The 22599-nt window shown below is 35.5% G+C and overlaps 1 protein-coding gene and 2 long non-coding RNA genes across 10 annotated transcripts in view; 1 reads left to right on the top strand and 2 right to left on the bottom strand.

Annotated features, from left to right (window-relative positions):
• The window catches only part of YAP1 (Yes1 associated transcriptional regulator), a 110988-nt gene extending 91787 nt beyond the window's left edge, over nucleotides 1-19201 (top strand). For all 8 annotated transcript variants that reach the window (XM_045556845.1, XM_045556849.1, XM_045556846.1 and 5 more), the window contains 3 exons: nucleotides 10731-10861; nucleotides 13996-14108; nucleotides 15500-19201. In XM_045556845.1, coding sequence (XP_045412801.1) covers nucleotides 10731-10861; nucleotides 13996-14108; nucleotides 15500-15738 — 483 coding nt within the window. In that variant the 3' untranslated portion in view covers nucleotides 15739-19201. The remainder of the gene's footprint in view (nucleotides 1-10730; nucleotides 10862-13995; nucleotides 14109-15499) is intronic.
• LOC123641913 lies at nucleotides 10653-13496 on the bottom strand. Its single transcript, XR_006736369.1, has 3 exons — nucleotides 13405-13496; nucleotides 11202-11303; nucleotides 10653-10948 (listed from the first exon to the last, which is right to left on the bottom strand). It is a non-coding gene; the product is annotated as an uncharacterized LOC123641913 (long non-coding RNA).
• LOC123641912 lies at nucleotides 15823-22216 on the bottom strand. Its single transcript, XR_006736367.1, has 3 exons — nucleotides 22004-22216; nucleotides 19878-19988; nucleotides 15823-15946 (listed from the first exon to the last, which is right to left on the bottom strand). It is a non-coding gene; the product is annotated as an uncharacterized LOC123641912 (long non-coding RNA).
• Between the last annotated feature and the right edge of the window lie 383 nt (nucleotides 22217-22599).

The raw sequence follows: 22599 nt of genomic DNA, 5'->3' as shown, positions 1-22599 counted from the left end.
GGAAGGAGAGAAATTTATATTCCAGGGGCTTGTGCTCACTGAAGATTAGCCCAGAGTATAACCTTGAGCCATCTTTCTGCTAAGATACTTTCTTAACATTGCTGTTCCCGGAAAGTCTGTACTATCTGCTCTTTCCCCATTCCTCCCAGAGAGTTTCTAGTGTTTATTTTGATTCTGTGGAGGTCTTTTTTTTATTTCATATTTGAAATGTATTATATTTCAGTTGTACATCCTGTCAGCCTCTGGATGTGCCTAATTATTATTTGAATAGCTTAAAATAGTATTTATAATGATTTAAGGGAATTAATAAATTGAACAATAACAAAGGTAGTACAGATTATTTACTTGGGTAGGCTAGTTTAGGAAATCTTAGTAAGAATCATGATACTGTGAGGAAAAGAAAAATTCTTTCCAGTGGACATTCCAAAGGAAGAATGTCAAAATTATCAGAAGAGAAAGGATCTGCCTGGGTAGTGTTTCAGATTTCGTTGTTGGCTTTTATCAACATTTCTCCCTGATGAACCTCAGGAAGTACTGGCTGTGAAGGCATCTTATTACTATTTAGATGGAGAGATTGTGGCCGTTTTTTCTTCTAACACAGGTCTGACTCATGGAAAGAATCTCATTCTTGAAACTAAAGAGATTCTGTGTGTTTAGGGTCCACAGATTAGAAGAAATTGGGAGCTAGAGAATCATTGTGTTTCTCTTGGGCAGAAGCAACCATAAAACACCTCCCGTTCTGTGTAGCTCATTCTACACTAGGTTTAATAAGTGCATTGATTTAGAATCTGCTGTAGAAGTGGGAGTTGGCAGAATTGCATCATTTTAGATACTTTTAACTTGTCCATTGGAGCACCATGCTGATAAAGTCAGATACAGGCCTTATAGAGACCAGTTAACTTTCTGAGAGGGAAACTCTATTCTTTTTGATCTATCTCATAAATATCTCCATGTAATCAAAAGACCAAGTAAGGGATAACTCATAACAAGTCATCTTCACTAACGGAAAGCATAGACATTCTTACAATGAGGAGCATTGATACCACATTTGACTGTGAAGAGTAGCATAGCACTGGATCTTTAAAGTGAAGACATTTTTTCTTTGCCTTTTCTCTGAAGTGTTTCTGAAGGCTTTTATTCGTGATAAATGAAGTGGAATCTAATATAGGAGCAGAAATTAACTCAAAGGAGATTTGGATTCAAGTAAAAAGTCTTCCATGCCAAAAGTGGGTGTTGAAATTATTTTTTTCTGTTTTTTCCTACTTAAACCTTATATCTGGTAAATAAATCATATCCTTCTAGGTCTTTATTTCGTAGTTGAAGAGTAAATAGTTGCTGTTATTAAAATTATCACCAGGAATTCACAGACTTTTTTTAATAGTAAAGCTTTAGAAAAGGTAAAGCTTATTAGTAATAAAAATTCTAAGATATTAAAATTATAGTTACTTAGATTTGCCTAGGCCAGAGCAAGAAATCTGAAAGAGGTAGACTTTTAAAAATCTACTTTGCATATGCTGGAGATTAAAATATTGATTGGTTACATATGTTTTCACTGTCAGTGCATTTACCTGGTACAATTATGAAAATTGTCAGTAAATGTATGAAATTCCAGAATAGGGTTAAATTTGAAGTAACTCACATACAAAGAATCTAGTGGTATTTGTATAAAGAAAGCATGTGTATGTGTTTTTCTCATCCTATTATTTTCTGGGTGACCGTAAGGTAGATGTAAGGGAAAATTTCAAAGAAGAGTCATATCTTAAGCTAAGATGGTTTTGCTGGGATAATCAAAGCCAGAAAGGGCATTCCAGTCTCAAAGAACAGGCGTAACTAAATACTTGAGTGCCTTGTTCAGAGTTTTTTGTTTGTTTGTTCCACTGTTCTAACAGATACTAGTGTCGCTGAGTTAGCAAGCAACAGTGAAACCAGTGTAATTATTTTGTAATCATATATCTCATATGCTTTGGGATGTGAGAAGATACCAAACTTGAAAATGTGTATGAATTACTAACTTCGAAAGCTATCTTTAAGTATTTCCAGTAGGATTAACAAATCATTGTCTATATTGTAGGATTCTGTGGTCATGTACACTAATGTCAGTATGGGTGAGGTTAGTGAAAAATCCTAAGAGATGGGACTTGTATGATATTGAAAGGAGAAATTTTGAAAAATAAAACTTTAAATGCATTCATTATCTTCTTAAATATGGAAATTATCACCTCAATTATGGTATGTTAGTAGAATTTTGGAAAAATTTCTCCGTGTAGAGCTTAAAATTTTAATTTCATTTTGATTATTCACGATTTTTATATTTCAAAAGCAATTTCTATTCTCATCTTGGCTTTTTGAGATTGAGCATTTAATGCTCAATTTTCTAGTCCTATCTCTTTGTTACACATCAATGCTCCTTTAACTTGTAGAGACATTTTGAGAGAGTGGGTTTAAGAATGCATTTCAGCTTCTGTTTTAAGGTCTTTCTGAGAGAAGCACTTTGAGGAAAGATAGTCTGTCCCTCTGAGTGTGAACATTTTTACCTTTTCTTATGCCTAAGAATGAGTTCTTAATATCAGGATTCTCTAATTCCTATGAGATCAGTTCTAAACTCTGCAACCTGACCCATTTGTCTGTGGTCAATAAGTAGCCTTCTCTCTCTCACTGATGCTGGTTAAGCCAGTTACTCTTCCATTAGCTGAGTGCACTCTGCTGCGTTGTTGCCATTATTCTACTCACGAGTTTTCCTCATAGTAAGAAACTTGTTTATTTTCCTTCTTACCAATTAAGATTGTTCATTTCTCTTACAAGGCCTAGGTCAAAATTCATCCCCAAGGGGGCTTGTCAGAATTCTTGAAACTACCCAGAAAATAAAAATATCTTAACTCAGCAGCCAGTGTAATTCAAATTTAGGTGGTCAAAAGTATGATATAATATTTTTTTTTCTGAGCAAATAATTGCTTCAGTCTACATAAAAATTGAAGTTTAAATATTTTGCAACTAATGAATAATGTGTAGTTGCCATTCTTTATGGGTATTAATAAATACACATCGGGGCCAGTCACTGGTTTAATGAATGATAAAATCCTATTATTATTGCTTAGGATATTGTACTACATCATTACCCCTCACTAGTGAAGAGGTTCAGATGTTCGCAGTTTTAGTTAACTGGAGTGAAATAATACCACTATTTAGAGCCATGTGAAAACAATTACCAACAACCTTTTTTTTCCCCCTGAATTTAGAAAAACTGGCTTTTTTTCCCTCCAAACTCTTTCATGTTAGCAGACTCTAGAAAGCTGTTTCAGAATCCTATTAATGCTTTTCCTAACATCATCTCTCTTCTCTCTCAAGTTCTAGTATTAAATAAGTCATAGATTCATTTGAATGTTTTCCAGTGAATATTTTATATTTTATTTTTAATGAGTATGTTGAAAACTTTGTATAGGGGAGGGAATTTAGCCTCACACCCTGAATACTCTTATAGGTTATTTCATTTGTTTTATTAACCAGAATTTGCCTTTTCCTTGTTATTTGAACAATGGAATCATAACTTATTACTTTCAAACCTATATGACACAAAAGACCTAATTGCAGAAACCTGTCATAAAGAGTGTTAAATCCCAGCATAATGCTGGGAATACCAAATTACAATTCTGTTTTGGATTTTACTTTTCAGAGTTTGGGATTATCATATTATTTTCATAAATGTCCCCAAATCCACAGGTATAATTTTTTTAGTCAAAAAATTGTTATGAATTTGAAGATACTTTGGTACATGGCACAAACATTAAAAGTGAAAAAGCATTGACTAAATGTTTTAATGACTTTAGAAATAATGAAATATTCTGTGATTGTTTAAAGATGTGTTGGAAAATGGGGTATGGCAAGATCCCCTATCTTGAACAGTTGAAAAAAAATGGCTTTTTTCTGTTTTTAGAATTGTTGACATAAACTGTTATCACTAAGACAAATTATTTCTAAGACATATATTTCTAAATTTGGATTTCAAGTTCACTAAGCTAATCTTGCTTAAATTGATTAGCACCACACCCCCAAGAAAATCCTTCACTTGTGCCATATATTATCCAAAAATGGATGTACTTTTGTATAGCTCAGTATTTGCTAAAGACAAAATTAATTTAAGAAAACAATTAACATTGACTTGGTAGTTCCTTCCCCAAGTCAGTTTTTATGTTAATATTTTCATATGCAGTGAACATAATTTTTTTCACTGGGTTCAAAAAGGAAGATAAAAGATTGGGTGTGGTGACTCACGCCTGTAATCCTAGCACTCTGGGAGGCTGAGGCAGGAGGATCACTTGATTGAGCCCAGGGGTTCAGGTCCAGTCTGAGCAAGAGCGAGACCTAGTAGCTACTAAAAATAGAAAAAAATTAGCCAGCATGGTGGCTCGCACGCATGCCTGTAGACCCAGCTACTTGGGAGGCTGTGGCAGGAGGACCACTGGAGCCCAGGAGTCTGAGGTTGCAGTGAGCTGTGATGATGCCACTGGATTCTGGCCAGGGCAATAGAGTGAGACTTGGTCTCAAAAAAAAAAAAAAGAAGAAGATAAATTATTGATATTGAAAGAAATTATAAACATTGGGGAGGAAAATTGCATGTATTTATGTAAGAAAACAGGCCATCTCTTTTTTCCCTCTTAACATGTTTTTGGAGTTCAGTGTATTTGAAAAACAGCAACTGCTACTTCCTACATAAATACACACATACGTGCTCTCTCAGATAATTAAGGTTTAAAAAGGCAGATTCTTAGAAGTGAAATGGAAATTTAGAGATGTATCCTACTTTATGCTTTACGTAGTCAGATTTTGAAGGAGAGCGAACATGATGTTAGAACTGAAAAAGAGTTTCTCCCATAAGCTGTCCTGCTTCCAGGGAAGAACAGTTAGATTGTGGGTTTCCATTGTGGTAAGCATTATAATGCCTTGTATCCTTAGCCAAGAATTGCAAATGTGAAGGTGAATGCTAGAGTAAAATATTAAAAATTTGTTTAAGGACTATATAGACATTTTGCTAGTTACTTTAGAAAAAATAATTATTTTAATATGAATAAATATAAAATCAAGTTACTTAACCTGAATTTTTAAATCAAAATATATGTTCCGTATAAACTCTTTATTTTACTGTATTTAAAAATAAGCCTGTATATATCTACCTATGTAGAAAATACCTATTCTATTGCAATAGAGTAATTTTATCAAAACATTTTGGATGAATTTGAACATTATTTTGTAATTGAGTAAATCTGGCATAGCTATTTTAAAAATAAGCCTTGGGACATAATTGGATTGTCTACAAAACTGATTTCAGTTGAAACATTTTAAGTTGAAAGTTACATCTATCTCTAAGGACTTTTTGAATTATTTTATCCTGAACACAATGCCTAAAATTAGAATGCTGGGCTAAAAATATAAATTTGTCAAACTTCTCTTTTCCCAAAGGTAACTAGAATAAATAGTTTGACAGACTTTCAACACTGGAGAAATAAGCAAGTTATAGGAAATTCAGCCAAGACTTAATCATGCTTCTGTTCTGTATTTCAAAGGTCAGATAGTCCTTTTAGAGTATTTGACTTATTCTAAATGAAGCAAGTATTTTTAGCTCATTTTATTCTGTAATAATACAAAAATGTGGTGGCTTTTCCCATTGAACTTGTAAATCTTAGCTAATCTGCGATGCACTTGGAGTCAGAGCTATCTGCACTATAAGTAAAATCAGTGGTCCCAGCTTGGTCTGGAGGGAACTTTCCATGGTGGTTCATAAAGGAAAACATGAGTTTGCCTGTTCTGTATAGTGGACTTTTATGGACCCAGGACCCAGCCATAAGCCACTGGACTTTCTTATATATTTCCCTCCTTTTGTTTAAATAGCAATATAGTTTCCCAAAGGATAAAAAAGATACTAAGATCATATATATCTGGTAGTTAAAGTATTTTGGCCCCATATAAAATTGATGTTTTGGTTCACATCATTTAGAAAAATAAGGAGAAAGGCAGTAGAAGAAGGCAGTAATCTGGAGACACACTATTTTTAGGTCTTTACATTTTTAAGGTATCCAAGAGAAATGAAAGCATATATCTACACTAAGCCAAAATTTAGAAACAACCCAAGTATCTATCAATAGGTGAATAGATAAACAATTGTAGTATATCCTTACGGTAGAATACTAGTTAGCAATAAAAAGGAATGAACTGTGGAATGAACGAATCTCAAAATTGTCATGTTAAGTCAAAAAGTACATGGTGTATGATTTGATTTATAGAAAATTCTATAAAATACCTGCTAATCTATAACGACAAAAAGCAGATCATTAGTTTCTAAGGGTGGAAGTAGGAGAGGTGAGAAGTAGTGGGAGAAAATTTTAGGAGTGATTACTTTGATTATAGTGCTAGTTTCAGAAGTATACACACATTTCAAAACTCATTAAATTGTGTACTTTATGTGTAATGTATGTCAATTATACACCTATAAAGCTTTTCAAAATTTAGGGTACTTAATCAATACTGTTCTGTTTGCCATAACTAGAAGTTTCAAAACTCAGGTGAATACTCATACCTTGAGTGTGGCATCTATAATCTGTATATATTTTATTTGTATCATTGGCCTTGTTACATTATACAGTCATCTCTTGGGGGATTGGTTCCAGGAACTCCCACAGATATCAAAATCAACAGATGCTCAAGTTCTTTACATAAAGTGGCATAGTATTTGCATAGCACCAACCTACACACATCCTCCTGTATACCTTAAATCACCTCTAGGTTACTTATAATACTTAATACAATATAAATGCTATATTAAAGTTGTTATACAGTGTCATTTAGGGAATAATGACAAGAAAAAAGTTTGTACATCTTCAGTACAGACACAGCCATCTGTTTTTTTCTTGAATATTTTTGATCCCCAGTTAGTTGAATCCACAGGTATGGAGGACTGACTGTATTTGTTTTCATGCCAAATTCTTGACTATTTGATTAATAATGCTAAAACCTTCCCACCACTAGTAAATAAAGTGGCATTTTTTTCATTGATCCTTTCAAGTTTAGTTTAGGTGAATCAAGTGGGAACTTCAAAAATAAGTTTTGAAAAATAAGTTTCAAAAAAAGGCTAAAATAAAAAGTTGTAAAAAACAGTATGAAAATTATAGCCAGTTCAGTTATTTTAATAATGACTTAACTGGTTAATGTCATATATTTGTTTTGTGCTGCAGGGAGTTCAAAACTTGGCAAATAGAAACATGAACATACCTTCTTTGATAAAAAGCAAATGAGAGTCTTTAGGATATTCTCAAATGCTCCTATATTTTGTCACAGAACCCTAAGCATCAGGTTCATTCAGAACCTATAATTTTATTCATTTTAAAGTTTATTGCTAAATTCATCCTCATAGTTTCAAGTGATGCAGATTCTTCAAGGTATTAGAAATTATGTTTTATGCTCCAAAGCAATCCATTCACTCTGCCCTTGGGGGGCACAGAAGAAATAGTTACAGTATCATGTGATAAGTGCTATGATCATGTTAATTATGCTCAGGATGTTAAAAACATGACATCTGTGCATGGAGATGGGATCATCATGGAGAGTTACCTAGAGGAGGTGGTGCCTTCACCAGGTCTCATAATATGGAAGAGAGGAAAGTGTTTTAGACAGGTACAGCATGTGGAAAGACACGGTACTGAGAGACTGTGTCATTCTACAGACTTGTGGGGAGTGCACTATTATTGTTCTAAAGTCACTTCTCACTTTACAAGATAAGAATTGGAAGGGGCCAAAGTAGAGAATAGAGAGAAAACGAATAGAAGGGATCCCCAGAAGTACTGGGAGAGTGGGTTGGCCTATAAGCAGGAGAAGGGAAAACTAACTCATTTTCCAAGACTGGAAAAAAAGTTATAAAGATGAGTGTGAATGAAGATAACTTTGAGGGGAGCAGGAAGAGGTGACAGGAGGAACCAGAAAGTCAAAATTATGTCTCATGATCTCAGTGTTCTTATTTAAATGAGAAAGAGATGGAAATAGACTTGACAAGAATAGGGGGTGGAGAAAGTGTGCAGCATTTGGAGTAGTGACCATGAGATGTGAGAAAGAATTGACCAAGGCCAAAAAAAGAAAGAAAAGCAATCACTGGCATTAAGGGCCCATCCAAGGCCAAAGACCATTAATTTGTAATGATAACATTTTGGATAATTATGTATTTTTTTTTCCCCTAGCATTTCTCCTCAATCTCAGTATAAAAATGAAGCAAGCACACTTTAGCATTGATTCAGGCTTGGGATTTGCTGGGTTGAGAGAAAATTATATGTATATCAGGGATCTGAAAGGTGCTTCTGCTTATTTCAAATGATTGGCCAGGAGTTCAATCTTGAAGGAAAGGAGAAAAAAGTAAGAAACTATAGAATGTAAGAAAAATAAGAAACTACTATTCCAGTAAGAAGAGAAGGGTCTGGAGTCTCTGAGATTGGAAGGCTGGTAGAGTGGAAGTTAGATTATAGAGGAACTAGTTAGAAAAAAAATATGATCAGAAAATGGGATGAGTGCATGTAAGATTTCTGGGAGAAAAATTTCTAAACCTTTCCAGGGTGTGACTGAGGAAGTTAATGATTGAAATACAGTGATGAAGTGGTCAGTATCACTGCAATTTAAAGGCAATCCAGGAATTTCAACAGTGCATTATTGTATGGATTGTGTGCATGGAAGTTGAGAGTTTCAGTGTGACAGATGCAGTTAGAATGAAGTGAAATACTGATTGTTGTCCCAAATGTGACTTAAGATTTTAGAGATGGTTTGATTTACAATAACAAGATGTCTTGGCTATGCAAATAGGTGACTGAGGTAGGTAGAGATGAACATTATTGGAATCCAGAAGGTATGAGAAGCTGTCAGCTTGAGTTAATTGTCCACTTAATACTGAAGCATATTAAAAGGTATGAATAATACTTGGAGTGGCAAGAGGCTCTGACCAGGCTTTAAAATTCTCCCATCTATGAGACGGAGTAGCTAAAAATTCATTAACTGAGTATAAGAAGCAGTTAGTCTTATGAGGGAGAGGAGCACAAACTGGTATTTGTCTGAGCCCATGGCTCCTGCCTCAGAATATTAGGTTTTAAAAAAATGTATATAGAATTACCAAGAAAAGGAATTTTGTTGATACAGTTAACAAAATATTAAATAAAAATTTGTCATATAATGTGCTTCTTTATTAACGTACAAATAACCACACCTAGAAGCATGTCTTATAACTGCTATAATATTGAAATAGTTATTGCAAATGGTGTATTAAGATATTTGCAACAACTACAGTGTGATATGAAGGTATCTGTATCTTCTTTTGATGAAAAGTTAGGGTGTAATGAATACTACTGTGTTTGTTGCCTATATTCATAATTGGTGAAAATGCAAAATTTAAGTTAAAATTAGCAAAAATTAAGGTGTAATTTTTCCTCCCATTAAGTTCAGCAACACTCTAAATTTTTTCATGGTCCTCTCATTAAGAAACCCTACTTTAAAGAATGGTGTATCTAGAAGATATAAACCTGAATAAAAATAAGTGTTTGGAGAGAGAAACATAGTTTCTAAGTGCTAGTATAGAGTTAGGAGAATATTTCTACACCTCTGGACCCTATGGTGATTGTGTTAGTAAGGGGACTGGAGATGGTGGGGCTGTGCCTCAGTGAGCAGACTTGGCTCAGGAAAGCCTCGGGTGGAGGGGTTAAGGCCAGTGTCCTTTGTGAAAAGAAGCCATTCATATTTCAAATCAAACAAAAAATGAAGGCAGAAGAAGCTGATGGTTTATCAGAGATGATATTTATGATAGCTGGAAAGGCCTAGCTGAAATTCTTAGGAGAGTAGGGAACAGAACAGATGGAAAGGAGAGAAAAAGAGACAGAGTAGTAATGAAGGTGTTAGGGATTGGTCAGAGTCGGATGAACTGGCCTTGCAGTCCTGGGCAAATACATACTGAAATCTGGGATGTTTGGAAGCCTATTGAGGTAGGCCTTCTGGAACCATCAGAGTAGCAGCCCATAGCCTTTGCTCAGGTTTCCAGGTAGAATCCTGCTGAGAAATTGTTGTATGCCCCTGAAGAAATGTTACCCCCTTTTAAATATGATGGTTATTATGGCAGAGAAACTTTGGATTTGTGTTTTACTTTTGATGTCTTTTTTATCTTTTTTTTTCCCAGCTCAAGATAGAAAAACCTGAAGTCAAAGAGAGACACTTGATAGCAAAGTGTAAAAACAATGTTGGGGGTGGAGGGGAAAATTGGTGTCTTATAGTAATAAATCATCAAATGTTCTTCATATTTGTTTTTATTGCTAATGCCAAACACCCAAAACCATATGAGAGTTGGTGAGTAAAAAACTTTAAGAATTACTTTTTAAACACCAGACTTGCCATTCTACCTCAAAAGAGGATTTGAGACTATCTGCCAGAATAAAGGAAATAAGAAAATGAAACTAAGTAGCAAAGTATATATGGTTTTGGATTAATATAGCTAGACAAACTTTAAATTTATGTAATTTTCAATCACTTGAAATGGATAGAAGAATTTGGTCATTCTCATTGGAAAATGTATTTTTTTTTTGATTGGGAAGTGTATTAACTGTAAGATGGATGTTAATACTTCAGCTTTGTATGTACACAGTTGCTTTAATCTGCATTTTATTTCTTGAAACTTAACAATAAATTTGTTAATCAGATTGATTCTGTTTTGTTTGTTTTAGGAATTAGCTCTCCGTAGCCAGTTGCCAACGCTGGAGCAGGATGGCGGGACTCAAAATCCAGTATCTTCTCCCGGGATGTCTCAGGAATTGAGAACAATGACGACCAATAGCTCAGATCCTTTTCTTAACAGGTGAGAGTTGCTACTGGTGAATATATGGAAAAGATCATCTCTTTAAGACCACTCTGCTTAGGTCTTTTAGTAGACTGTTTTAAACATCTGTGTGGACCGAAAAGTATAGCTGTAAATGAATCTCTCCATAAATGGCATGCACAATAAAAGTTGAGGTTTAAAAAGCTGTCTCCTGTGAGAGGAAGTGAGCTGTTCAGACTTGCAGAAAGGATACTTATTCAGTCCCAACGTGTTTGCTTCTGCTTATACTGTTGACTAACAGTTACTTAAAATTACAGAATCATGAAGGAACATGTGCATGCCTTTCTGTGAAAGCAAATGAAATGCATCTTAAACTTACTTAGGATTGCATTGTAAGGATCACTGGAAGGAATTTTCCACATAGCTATTCAACCTGAGCGGTTTCACCCAGCAGCATTGTGAGGCCTCGTGTTCTTAAAGGCTGTAGTTCAAGGAGATAAAATATAAGGTTGTGCCTCTTTCAAAAAATGCATTAAGATTAATGGCAGTATTTGTAATTAACATAGCTTAAACAACATGCTTTTAAAAATATTTAAACATATTTTGGTTCAGGAAAACTATTATGCCACCCTTTCAGTCCTCACCAATTAAATTGAAAAGTTCATGATTTTAAGAAAAAATGTCCTATTAAAAATATTTAGTGCAATAGAATTTGTCACCATTTGCTTGGTCTTAAAATTAATGCTGGTGCCTAGTTGGGAGGTTTAATTTTGAAGGCCATCTAAAATGCATTTTAGGTTTTATTTACTCTTCTGACACACTCATACATGCAGTTTAAAGTTCTGCTTGAAAGTAAGTGTATTTATACAAGATTATGAACTGAGACTGAACTTAGACTGATTAGAAAAAGGTCATAGCCACAGAACTTTTTTTTCTCCCCCAACAAGGAAAATTTCAGATCAGTATAATTCTAGTGCCTATGTTATTGAAGGCCTGTTAGACTTCAAAAAATGGATAAGCTGCATATCCTTCTGACAATTGTTTATGAAGATTCTTTCTTAAAACTTCTGGTGAGAGCTGGGCTGTGGTTTGAGATTCTATTTTCTGGGAAGATCACAGTGGCTGATAATCAATGTCATTAGTCTAAAGGCAGAATCGTATATCTACTTTCTGTAGCACCCCCAATTTCTAAAACATATATCTGACTTTTACATTTTTTTATTTTTTAAAAACTCTTGGTGGTTTCTCTATTACTGCTTGATTTATACATATTCCTTAAATTCTAAACACTTGTTCCTCTAACTTGCTGTGAAGTTGACTCTTAATAGTGGTGCAACATCTCCTTATCTCCCTTTTACTCTCGAGATCCTTCAAGGCCAGCTCAGATGTCCTTCTCCATGAAACCTTTCCCCTTTACGTTTCAAGCTCCCTTTTTGTTCTGAAAGCATTTTGTTTACATAGCTCATATAGTTCTTATATATGATTCATTATGGTATTTGTTCATCTCCTTCCCCGAAGTTGTGAGACTCTCAAAAAGCATCACTTGTAGGTAGTAATGGTGGTGGTTGTGAACCTCTTTGTCCTCAAATCCCTAATGCCTGTCATGCAGTAGCAAATGCTCAGTGAATGCTTATTGAATGAGTGGGGCCCACAGGAGGTGGGTTTTTGTAGGGAGCAATTCCTAGTCAGGAAGATGGTCCTGTAAACTCTGTCCTTAGGAATGCCCATGTGTTTCCCTGTGGTTTGGAATGAACTCTGTAAGTTTGGTAACAGACTCAAATGTCTGATGTATGTTCCATGCTTAGCAGTGGGAATAAAGTGATGACTAGGACCAGGCCCTTGTCCCAGATCAGGGCAGGCAAAATAAAAACAAACCACATCCTGAAGCCTTCTCATACATGACTGCATTGTATACAAGTGATCTCAGAAGTGAATTTGTGTTTCCTTAGATCTGTGTGAGGCTTTTGAATCTTGCCAAAATGTGGCAGAAGCATTAGAATAAACTAGTAATTGCAGAGTGAGTGGGGGAGGGAGGACAAGGCAAATGCATTGAGTAATTTAAGGCAAAAATTTGAGAGATTGACTGAGTTTTTAACCTTGAGCAATTGTATTATAAAAGCTTGCTTTTAAAGCTTAGTTTTTTTTATTTTTTAACTTCTAGGTAAGTTAAACAAATAGCTGCGTAAACGTCCAAGCTGTTGGGAAAGTTCACATTCATGTTCAGAGACCCTTAAGAATAACAGTAACCTTGGTTTTACACTTTTCCATAAGATTTTCTAGTTAGTAAAACTTAAAATTTTACTGTTAGTGCCACTGATGTCTGTGTGCTACTAGCTTAGGAAACTGTTCCGTTTATGAAAGTCATGTTCTGAGGATATTTATCGTACTTTGTATGCAAATCTAGGAGACTTTTCATTTAGCCTTAAGTAAAAATCTATCTTGGGTCATGTTTTCTCAAAGGGATGTACCTTGTAGTTTTTTGTTTTCTTTTGTTTTGATCTTTCCTTCAACTGGAGCTGAGGCATTTAGGGTTTTTTCCCCCAAGACCAGAAGCAAGGAGATCAAGCTATGGGTATTCTTACCTTATCAGTGGTGACTGATCTGTTTTGGCCAGTCCGAAAAGGAATTCTGGTTCTTTATTTTGGGTTGATTTTTTTTCTTGGCTTAAGTTCTCTGCAAGAGAGCTAGGAATTTAACAGGAGTCTGGTGCAGACCTGTCCCACCACCCACCTGGAGTTTATGTTTTGACCTCTGCCTGTGCTACCACCACCTGGGGAATTAAGACTTTGCAACAAGTGAGCTATGTGGATCCCCCAGCCCCCACCCTCCAGATTCAAGTGGTATTACTGAGAGAATACCTATGCAGAGGATTTTTTGTTTGCTAGGAAAACTGAGTATATCTGTTTTCCCTTATTGTCACCAAGTGCAGAACCTTAGGAGAGCTCTTGGCCCCTTCGAACTGCCAGCTTCAATTAGGATTAACTTGTCTGTCTGTCTTCATAGCACAAGGGCTGTATATGACCCTGAAGGAGGGTGCTTGTTTCAGACATTGCAGGGTAGGAATTTTCACTAATCCTCTCTGAGAATTATGTTGGTAGTCACAAGGTGTTTACTTTTACCTTGAATTGATTTTTAAAATTTTTGTGTTGGTTTTTAACTGTCATATGTTGTAGTGGCACCTATCACTCTCGAGATGAGAGTACAGACAGTGGACTAAGCATGAGCAGCTACAGTGTCCCTCGAACCCCAGATGACTTTCTGAACAGCGTTGATGAAATGGATACAGGTTGGTATTCTTTATTCCTCTTAGTAACCTGTCTTTTAGTCAGATGTAGTCATGTTATCACCAGGTCTAAAAAGTTATTGTGAGCAAAGATTATTCAGAAGAAAACTGGTTAAAATCTAAGCCTTTTCCTAGTTTTAAATATCATGGATTGGATATATTAGCTCTATTTGAATAAAACTATGGTAACAAGATTTATTTTAGCATGTAAATGTTAACTGGCAAGGCAATTGAGAACCCTACTAGAAGTCTCTATCCTTATAGATTTGTGTTCTTAATTTTGGAGAGAGATTTTTATATGTGATTCAGTTAACCTTCCCTCTCTTCTTTGAGGGTTTTTAGTCCAGCTCAGGTGTTACAGGTCTCAGGAAACCAGGTGACAAAGGGTAGATTGGGGGGGCCACCTACTTTGTTGTTAGAATAGTTGTAGGGGTCTTGCAGGAGCTAAGAAATACCTCCCTCACAAAGGTAGTTAAGGAAGCATTTCTCCTGTGGCTTGCCTGATGACCATTGCCCTGGACTTGACAACTGCCAGAGTACATGTATCGGGAGGGAAATGAAGTAGTTCCCTTTGCTGGCTGGCTAGTTCTTTAGCAGACAACTTCTCTTCTGAAAGTGGTTAGCAAGTCTTTTGTGCCTCATGTATAACACCTACAGGTGTTGTACCTTAGCCCCCAATCTTCATTTCTCTCTCCACTAAACCTCCATAGCACTTAATAGTTTATATTAGTTTTTTTAAAGAATGTTCTGTTGAAGCTCTGAGGAATGTTAATGTTGTCATATGCTAAAAAGGTTCTGTGGCTAGGTAAATTTGAGAAACCTAGAAGCACAGGTAAGAAGATTTATTTATTCAAGGACTTCTGGGAGGCTTGTTTTGCTATTACAAATGTGACTCTCCAAGGGTAGAACAGAGTATTCATGCAGTCTTTTTATTTTATTTTAGTGCTTCCCAAAGTGTGTGTAAGTGCAAGGCGAGTCCGTACTATTCATTTTTATATATAATTTTATTATGGCAGTGCATATCTGGAAGACAGAAGGATAGTGATGCTTTTGTGTAGGGTACTTATTCTTTCACCCCCTGTTGGATATAATTTTTCAAGGCTTGTGGGGTTTTTTTTCTTTTTTTTAATGACTGTCTTCCATACTCAATACATAATAATGAGCAATCAACCTATTGGTTGAATATCTGGATAAATGTTAAAACAAAAGTAAACTTGGCATTCATATTTTGTTATCTTTGGGTTGTTTGGCCTGAAATAAATTCTGGGCATCATCAGTTCAGTTCAGTCAGGAGTGCTTTACTTTCTCTATGCATTTCTGTATGCTGATATGATGCACCTCTGATGTTAGCTTTTCAAAAAGGACCTTATTATCTCTCTCTCTGTTCCAACTAGGTGATACTATTAACCAAAGCACCCTGCCCTCACAGCAGAACCGTTTCCCAGACTACCTTGAAGCCATTCCTGGGACAAATGTGGACCTTGGAACACTGGAAGGAGATGGAATGAACATAGAAGGAGAGGAGTTGATGCCAAGTCTGCAGGAAGCTTTGAGTTCTGACATCCTTAATGACATGGAGTCTGTTTTGGCTGCCACCAAGCTAGATAAAGAAAGCTTTCTTACATGGTTATAGAGCCCTCAGGTAGACTGAATTCTAAATCTGTGAAGGATCTAAGGAGATAAGACATATATACCTGAAATTTCCAAATAAGCCAGTTGCAGTTTCTGGCTAATACAGAAAAAGATGAACAAACGTCCAGCAAGATTATTTCATCCACTATTTTGCTCTTCCTTGTCCATTGCTGCTGTTAATATATTGCTGACCTCTTTCACAGTTGGCTCTAAAGAATCAAAAAAAAAAAAAAAAAAAAAAAAAAAAAAACTTTTGTTTCTTTTGCTATTATAACTACTGTTCATTTTGGGGGCTGGGGGAAGTGAGCCTGTTTGGATGATGGATGCCATTCCTTTTGCCCAGTTAGATGTTCACCAGTCATTTTAACTCAGTACTCAGACTTGGAAGTCAAATGCTTCATGTCACAGCATTTAGTTTGTTCAAGCAGTTGTTTCTTCAGCTACCTTTGGCCAGTGGAAAAACATGACTTACTGGTCTGACAAGCCAAAAATGTTGTATCTGATGTTAAGAACTTAATGCTGATTTGAAGAGATAGCTGAAACCAAGGCTGAAGACTGTTTAACTTTCAGTGTTTTCTTTTCCTTCTAGTGCTATCATTAGTCACATAGTGACCTTGATTTTATTTTAGGAGCTTATAAGGCATGAGACAATTTCCATAGAAATATATTAATTATTGCCACATACTCTAGTATAGGTTTTCGTGGATATTTTGGTGGGTGTTTTGTTGTTGTTGTCGATTGATTGGTTCTGTCAGAACCTAGGCAAATTACCATATTAGTGAATCTGTTTATAGTTGTAGCTTGGGACGGTTGTTGGAGTTTTTGGTAAAACCTACATTTCCTGGTTTTTTAACCATCTTATTTAAATCTTGATTATCTCTGCTCTCTCTTGTATACATACATACACACACACACACACACACACACACACACAATGTTTATAATAGTGTGATAGCAGAATGTATTTTTTTTTAAGGTTTTCCTGCTTTCCAATTTATTTTTTAAATGGTAGCTTTGAATGTATGCATTTAGAATACATGACTAGTAGTTTATATTCCACAGGTAGTCTAAATCTGGTTGGGGAAGTCTGCAGATGTTTAAAGTAGTTTAGTGTTCTAGAAAGGGCTATTACTACACATAGTGCTCTGTGCCCTCTGGGCACACAATACATACTATCTGATGAATTGGGAAGGAGCAAACAAGAAATGGCTTTATTTTCCTCCTTAGACTCCCTTGGACTAATTTTGAGTCTTGATGGGAAATCACTGAGTAGGTCCATAACTTACATGACAGAAGTAAGCTTTATAGAGGTTTACCTTTCTTTAGCTTTGCGAGTTTACCTTCACCTTAGTTTTGGAAGTAAATTCTAGTACTTTATTTCTCATTTGTAATGAATACATTAAAGACTAGATTGAAATATTGCCTACAACATTCTTCTTACTTATAAGACTTGCTCCTACTTCTGTATGCTGAAAATTGACCTTGGATAGTATATAGAATAGTGTAAGGTCATGAGTTAGCTGGTAAAGTGATCAGATTGATAAATGTATATTGGTAGTTGAATTTAGCAAAGAAATAGAGATAATCATGATTATACCTTTATTTTTACAGGAAGAGATATAACTAGAGTATGTGTCTACTGGAGTAATAATGGTTTCCAAAGAGTATTTTTTAAAGGAACAAAATGAGCATGAATTAACTCTTCAGTATAAGCTATGAAGTAATGGTTGTGAATTAAAAGTGTGGCACCAGCTAAGCACCTCTATGATTAAGGGTCTTTCAATGTTTTTAGAATAAGCCCTTATTTTCAAGGGTTTATAACAGATATAAAATCTTCTTTCCTGACTAGAGCTGCTATGAAAAGCCACAGCTTAGGAAGATAGATTTTTTTCAGTTACAAAATCTAAGTATTTTGGCTCTTTGATTTGGAGGAGTGCAAAAGTTGGAAGTAAGAAGTTTTATTTTAAGTACTTTCAGTGCTAAAAAAAAAAATGCAGTCACTGTGTTGTATATAATAATTCATAGGTCAGTCATTCATAATAATTAACTCCAAGGCTTTTACTAAGAAAACAACAGAAAGATTAAATCTTGAATTAAGTCTGGGGGGAAATGGCCTCTGTGCAGATGCATTGAGTTTTAGAGTGATAATAAAATTCTACCTAGAATGCAAAGTGGAGTATATGGATGATATCATGTTGTTGCGGGGCGGGTTTTAAACGTGCAGAAGATCAGAGCTACTTGGAAGGAGTGCCTGTAATTTTCCAATAAGCCACAAATTAAGAATGCATCTTATGTATCAGCAGAATAGTGTTAGTTTAGGGGGAGGGTGGGAAGATGTGGGGAGGGGTTTTGAAGATTTAGTGGGACCTTGATAGAGAACTTTATAAACTGTTTCTCTTCAATAAAGACTTGTCTTGCATCTTGCTGTCGTTGAAGGCAGTTGTTCCTAAAATTTCAATCACTTAAGTACACCCACAAAACAAGAATATGGAGATCTTTGTTTCCCCTCGACTTTAATTTGCCCAGTCATACCTCAATGTTGTAGCAGGACTGTGGTGCCTGACACAGTGCTTTGACCTTGTACCCTCTGTGCTGACTGAAGGAGACCTAAGAGTCCTTTCTCTGAGTTTGAATCACAGCCGTGATGTGGTCTTTCTTGTTCTATGTCTTTGTTCCTAATGTAAAAGTGTTTAATTGCTTCTTGGTTGTATTGGGTAGCATTGGGATAAGATTTTAACGGGGTATTCTTGAATTGCTTTTACAATAAACCAATTTTATAATCTTTCAATCTATCAGCTTTTTACATTGTGTTCTTTTCAGTTAGAGCTTCTTAGTTCTACTTGTAGTAGATGGAGCACATTGATTGGGAGTTTCAGATCTTCCAAGCACTATTTGTTGTAATAACTATTTTCTAAATATAGTGCCTTTAAAGAAAAATGAACATAAGGAAGTGACCTTGATACAAATAATGTTGCTATTTTAAGTATGCATATTAAATAGATGCATTCTATATGAAACATCGTAGAAAGACTGAAAAATAACAGTAATTGTATAATTCAGAATTCATACCAATCAGTGTTGAAACTCAAAACAGTGCAAAAGTGGGAGGCAATATCCAGTGATTAACAATTTCATAGCTTTTGTACATCTGAGAAATGAATGCTCAGATGAATTTTATCTCTGCAAGCATGTTTTTATAAGAATTGTGGGTGTGCCTATCATAACAATTGTTTTCTGTATCTTGAGAAGTATTCTCCACGTTTTAAATGTTTTATATTAGAGAATTCTTTAATGCACACTTGTCAAATATATATATATAGTACCATTGTTACCTTTTTATTTTTTGTTTTAGATGTAAGAGCATGCTCATGTTAGGTACTTACATAAATTGTTACATTATTTTTCTTATGTAATACCTTTTTGTTTGTTTATGTGGTTCAAATACATTCTTTCCTTAAACTCTTCTTCGTTGTTTTTAACAATTGATGATATTTGAAACTTTTTTTTTTGGCTTCTTAATGGTATTCCAGTAGAACAAGTACTAGAAATAAAGGTGATTACAGTAATAACTGGTAGACAGGTTAAATTTAAGGTTAGTTTTGCTTCTTAAAGTTAGGTATGGCATGTAGAACTTTTGAAGTATGGGCATAATTCTTTGACCTTTATATTCTGTACTCTTCACATACACCTTTCCCCTCAATGGTGGTGTCTAAGCAGAATTGCGTCTGCTTCATTCTTAAATGACTTTCCTACATGTAACAGCACAGAGGAAATTGAGAAAAATATGACAAAATATCCTTTGATTTTATTTCTCCAAAATACTCTCTCATGGTCTCCAAATGACAGAACACTTGTAGTGATGAATATTACTTATTGTTTTATATATAAAAATGCTCACAAATTTAAATGGTAGGTCCTGAACTTTGAATAAGAAGTAGACATGTCTTTGAAAATGATTTATTTCTTTGTTTGTATATATATAATGTCTTCGATTATTGACACATTTTGGGAAGGTAAATCTGAAAACATTTTGCTACGTATAATTTAGTAGAACACTAATTTTGTAGAGTTTGAAATTGATGGTTTCCCTTTTCTACTGCAAAATATAGTGGTGTCATACATTTTCGCTCAAAACCATACCTTTTGTCTCTATACATTGCACTTTTTATTGGGGAGTTGCTCCAAGGAGCAGCGCACTCTATGTTGGATGGCTTGAAGTCCAGTAATACGAGTCCACCTTCATCCTGGGTCCTATAAACCAGAATTGTACAACCTTTAGTTAACTCTGAATCTGATTTGGCAGAATACTCAGAATATGTTTGGATTTGGAGGAGCATTCCAAATATTTGAGAAATATAGTAGTCTTACTTAGTAGCTGATATTGAGTAGTTTACATAACATTTCTTTGGGTCTAAGACCCAAAATTAAAGTTCAGTAGCTCAGTAAATGAATTGCCCAGCTGGAATAAGCAGGAAAATACTCTTTCAGAGAAAAAGAACAATAACTAGTAATAAAAAGGAAACCTAGGTGATTTACTACAGGAGTGGCCGGTAGACCGGTGGGTTATGTTTAATCCCTGCTGATTTTCATCTCTTAACAGCTGAGGTTGCACAGGAGCAGCCCCAAGGACCCAGTCACATGTTTTTACCTTCCTTAACAGCAACCAGACCTCCCTGGTCCTGGCAACCCTCAATTATACTGAAAACCTGGCTTTCTTGTGGGTAAATTCGTGTGTTGCTCTCCTTTGGCTCCAGAGTTCCACCTGTGCTAATGCTGTTAGAATCCATGGTGGCCCCTGCCTATTCCACTTTAAACTGTTGGTATTTAGTCTCTTCATTATAGTCATTAGAAACTTGTGATAAACAGTCTTTTCCAATTTAAAGTTTACTGAATCAAAAATCAGATAAGAAGTCTATGACATTCAGTGTTACAGCTTTTCCATATCACACATGGAGTATGTTTTGCTGTATTACCTGAATACGAAAAGCTGTGATATAACAAACCTTTTAAAACTTATTACTTAGGGTTATGACATACCTTTCCCCATATTTCCCAAGTATAGTTTATCATGAGACTATAATTCCCCTGACCTTCATAGAACCTATATAAAATAATCTATGAGTTAGACATCACCTTTTGGCTGTAATTTTTATTGTTGGGTATTATTAGAAGCTACATCTCGGTTCCTTTTAAGGCATTTGTTCTGTTTCAGATTAGGTTCTTGTGTTACGGTGGATTTATACAGAATTCACATGATGGCCTATCTGCCCGACTTAGAGAAATTAATTTTCTCAAAGATGTGGATTAAGTGGCAGAATCTGAGGGAAAAGATCTGCATTCTAGTAGTACTCCATGAGCTATTGAAGCCAGCTACTCAAAGTAACACAGTGATGCAGCTCTTGGAAACCTGGCTGAAGGTCATTTCTCCTCCTTCAGGGAGCCTTGTAGCTACTTGTGTTTAAGCACTTCTTTCTACTGAATGAAGAGGTGAGCACATCTGTAGCCAGAGTTCAACAGAGGCATCTGATGGGCTGTAACTCAGGATGTAAATGAAGCTCAGATGATCGGGACTATATGAGACTCTGATCCCTGAGGTGACCATGATCTAAGACCTTAGATTTTATGAGAGATAGGACAACTCATGTTCAGGAGCAACCAGATCACTAGATAACTTGAAGTCACACTGCAGAAATCACGTGTGCATTATCTTCTAAAGGGAGACCATTTGCTGTGGTATTTTGTTTCTGAGCACCAGTAAGTCTCTTGAGCCCTATAAAGTAATCCCAATGGGACTGCCCAGCAGGGAATGTGGACTTGAGATTTAGTTGTTCTTTTACAATACAAACCACTGAACAACAATGTATCTCTTCTATATTCTAGGCCAAAGGAGTTTCTGTGGAATTCTGCTATGAGAGTTTCAGAAAACCATGAGCTTATGTACTGTCCATTCAGAAAACAGCTGATGCTTCATCGGGGTATGTGTGTGTGAACAACCAGCTCAGAGCTCCCCTTTGAGGGCACGTCTTTGATCTGGAATGGAGTGGAAAGCTCTGGCCAAATTAGGGACATTGTTTAATACAAAATTTGTTAATACTGATTTGAACTAAAAATTATTGACCAAATTCCTATTAGTCTTCCAAAGCCATCGAAACAAAATTCTCAAGGTCTGAGCATTTCCAATATTCCCATAGTTGTATCTGCTGAATGTAGCAAATTTGAAGAGCAAATTATTTCAATCAAGTTGATGTCCCACTGCCATCACTTACTGTGGGATTTGAAGTCTCTGAAACTTTTTCTCCATCACGGGTGAAAATATTACAATTTACACCATCTCAGACACTAATTGTGAGGACCAAAACAAAATGTTATAAGTGCAGCTGATAAACTGTTAACATTCCTTAAAAGCATTATTGCATTTTAAGATGACCATGGTCTTTTCTCAGTATCATCTTGTTTAGAGACATACTGTCACTGAACAATTCGAAATAGTCCTTCAGACTTGAGTGGGTCTACTCAGGATATCTGCATAGGTACATGAGGCTCTGCCTTGCTCTGTCATTAGTATGCACACCAAGAAACCTACCCCTCTCTAATTTTATGTGAATAGGCTAATTGTTTTTCAATAACAATATTTTAATATTCTGTAATAATTATCAAAACACTGCTACTTAAGACCTTATTTGATTATAACAAATCCTGTAAGATGTGGGTGTTATTACTATGCCTCAAACCTAAATCCAAATCCCACAATGGCCATGGGGTGACTAGGAGAAGCTGAGGGTGTATCCTATAACTGGGAAATATTTTCTGTGTACAAAGCTAACCATACTCACTGAGGTCAAAATTGTCTTCTTGGTTCTGA

This window comes from Lemur catta, chromosome 7 (assembly GCF_020740605.2).
Source record: "Lemur catta isolate mLemCat1 chromosome 7, mLemCat1.pri, whole genome shotgun sequence".
Taxonomy (NCBI): Eukaryota; Metazoa; Chordata; class Mammalia; order Primates; family Lemuridae; genus Lemur; species Lemur catta.
Note: the sequence above shows the minus strand (reverse complement) of the source record. Positions and strands in the feature narration are given on the sequence as shown.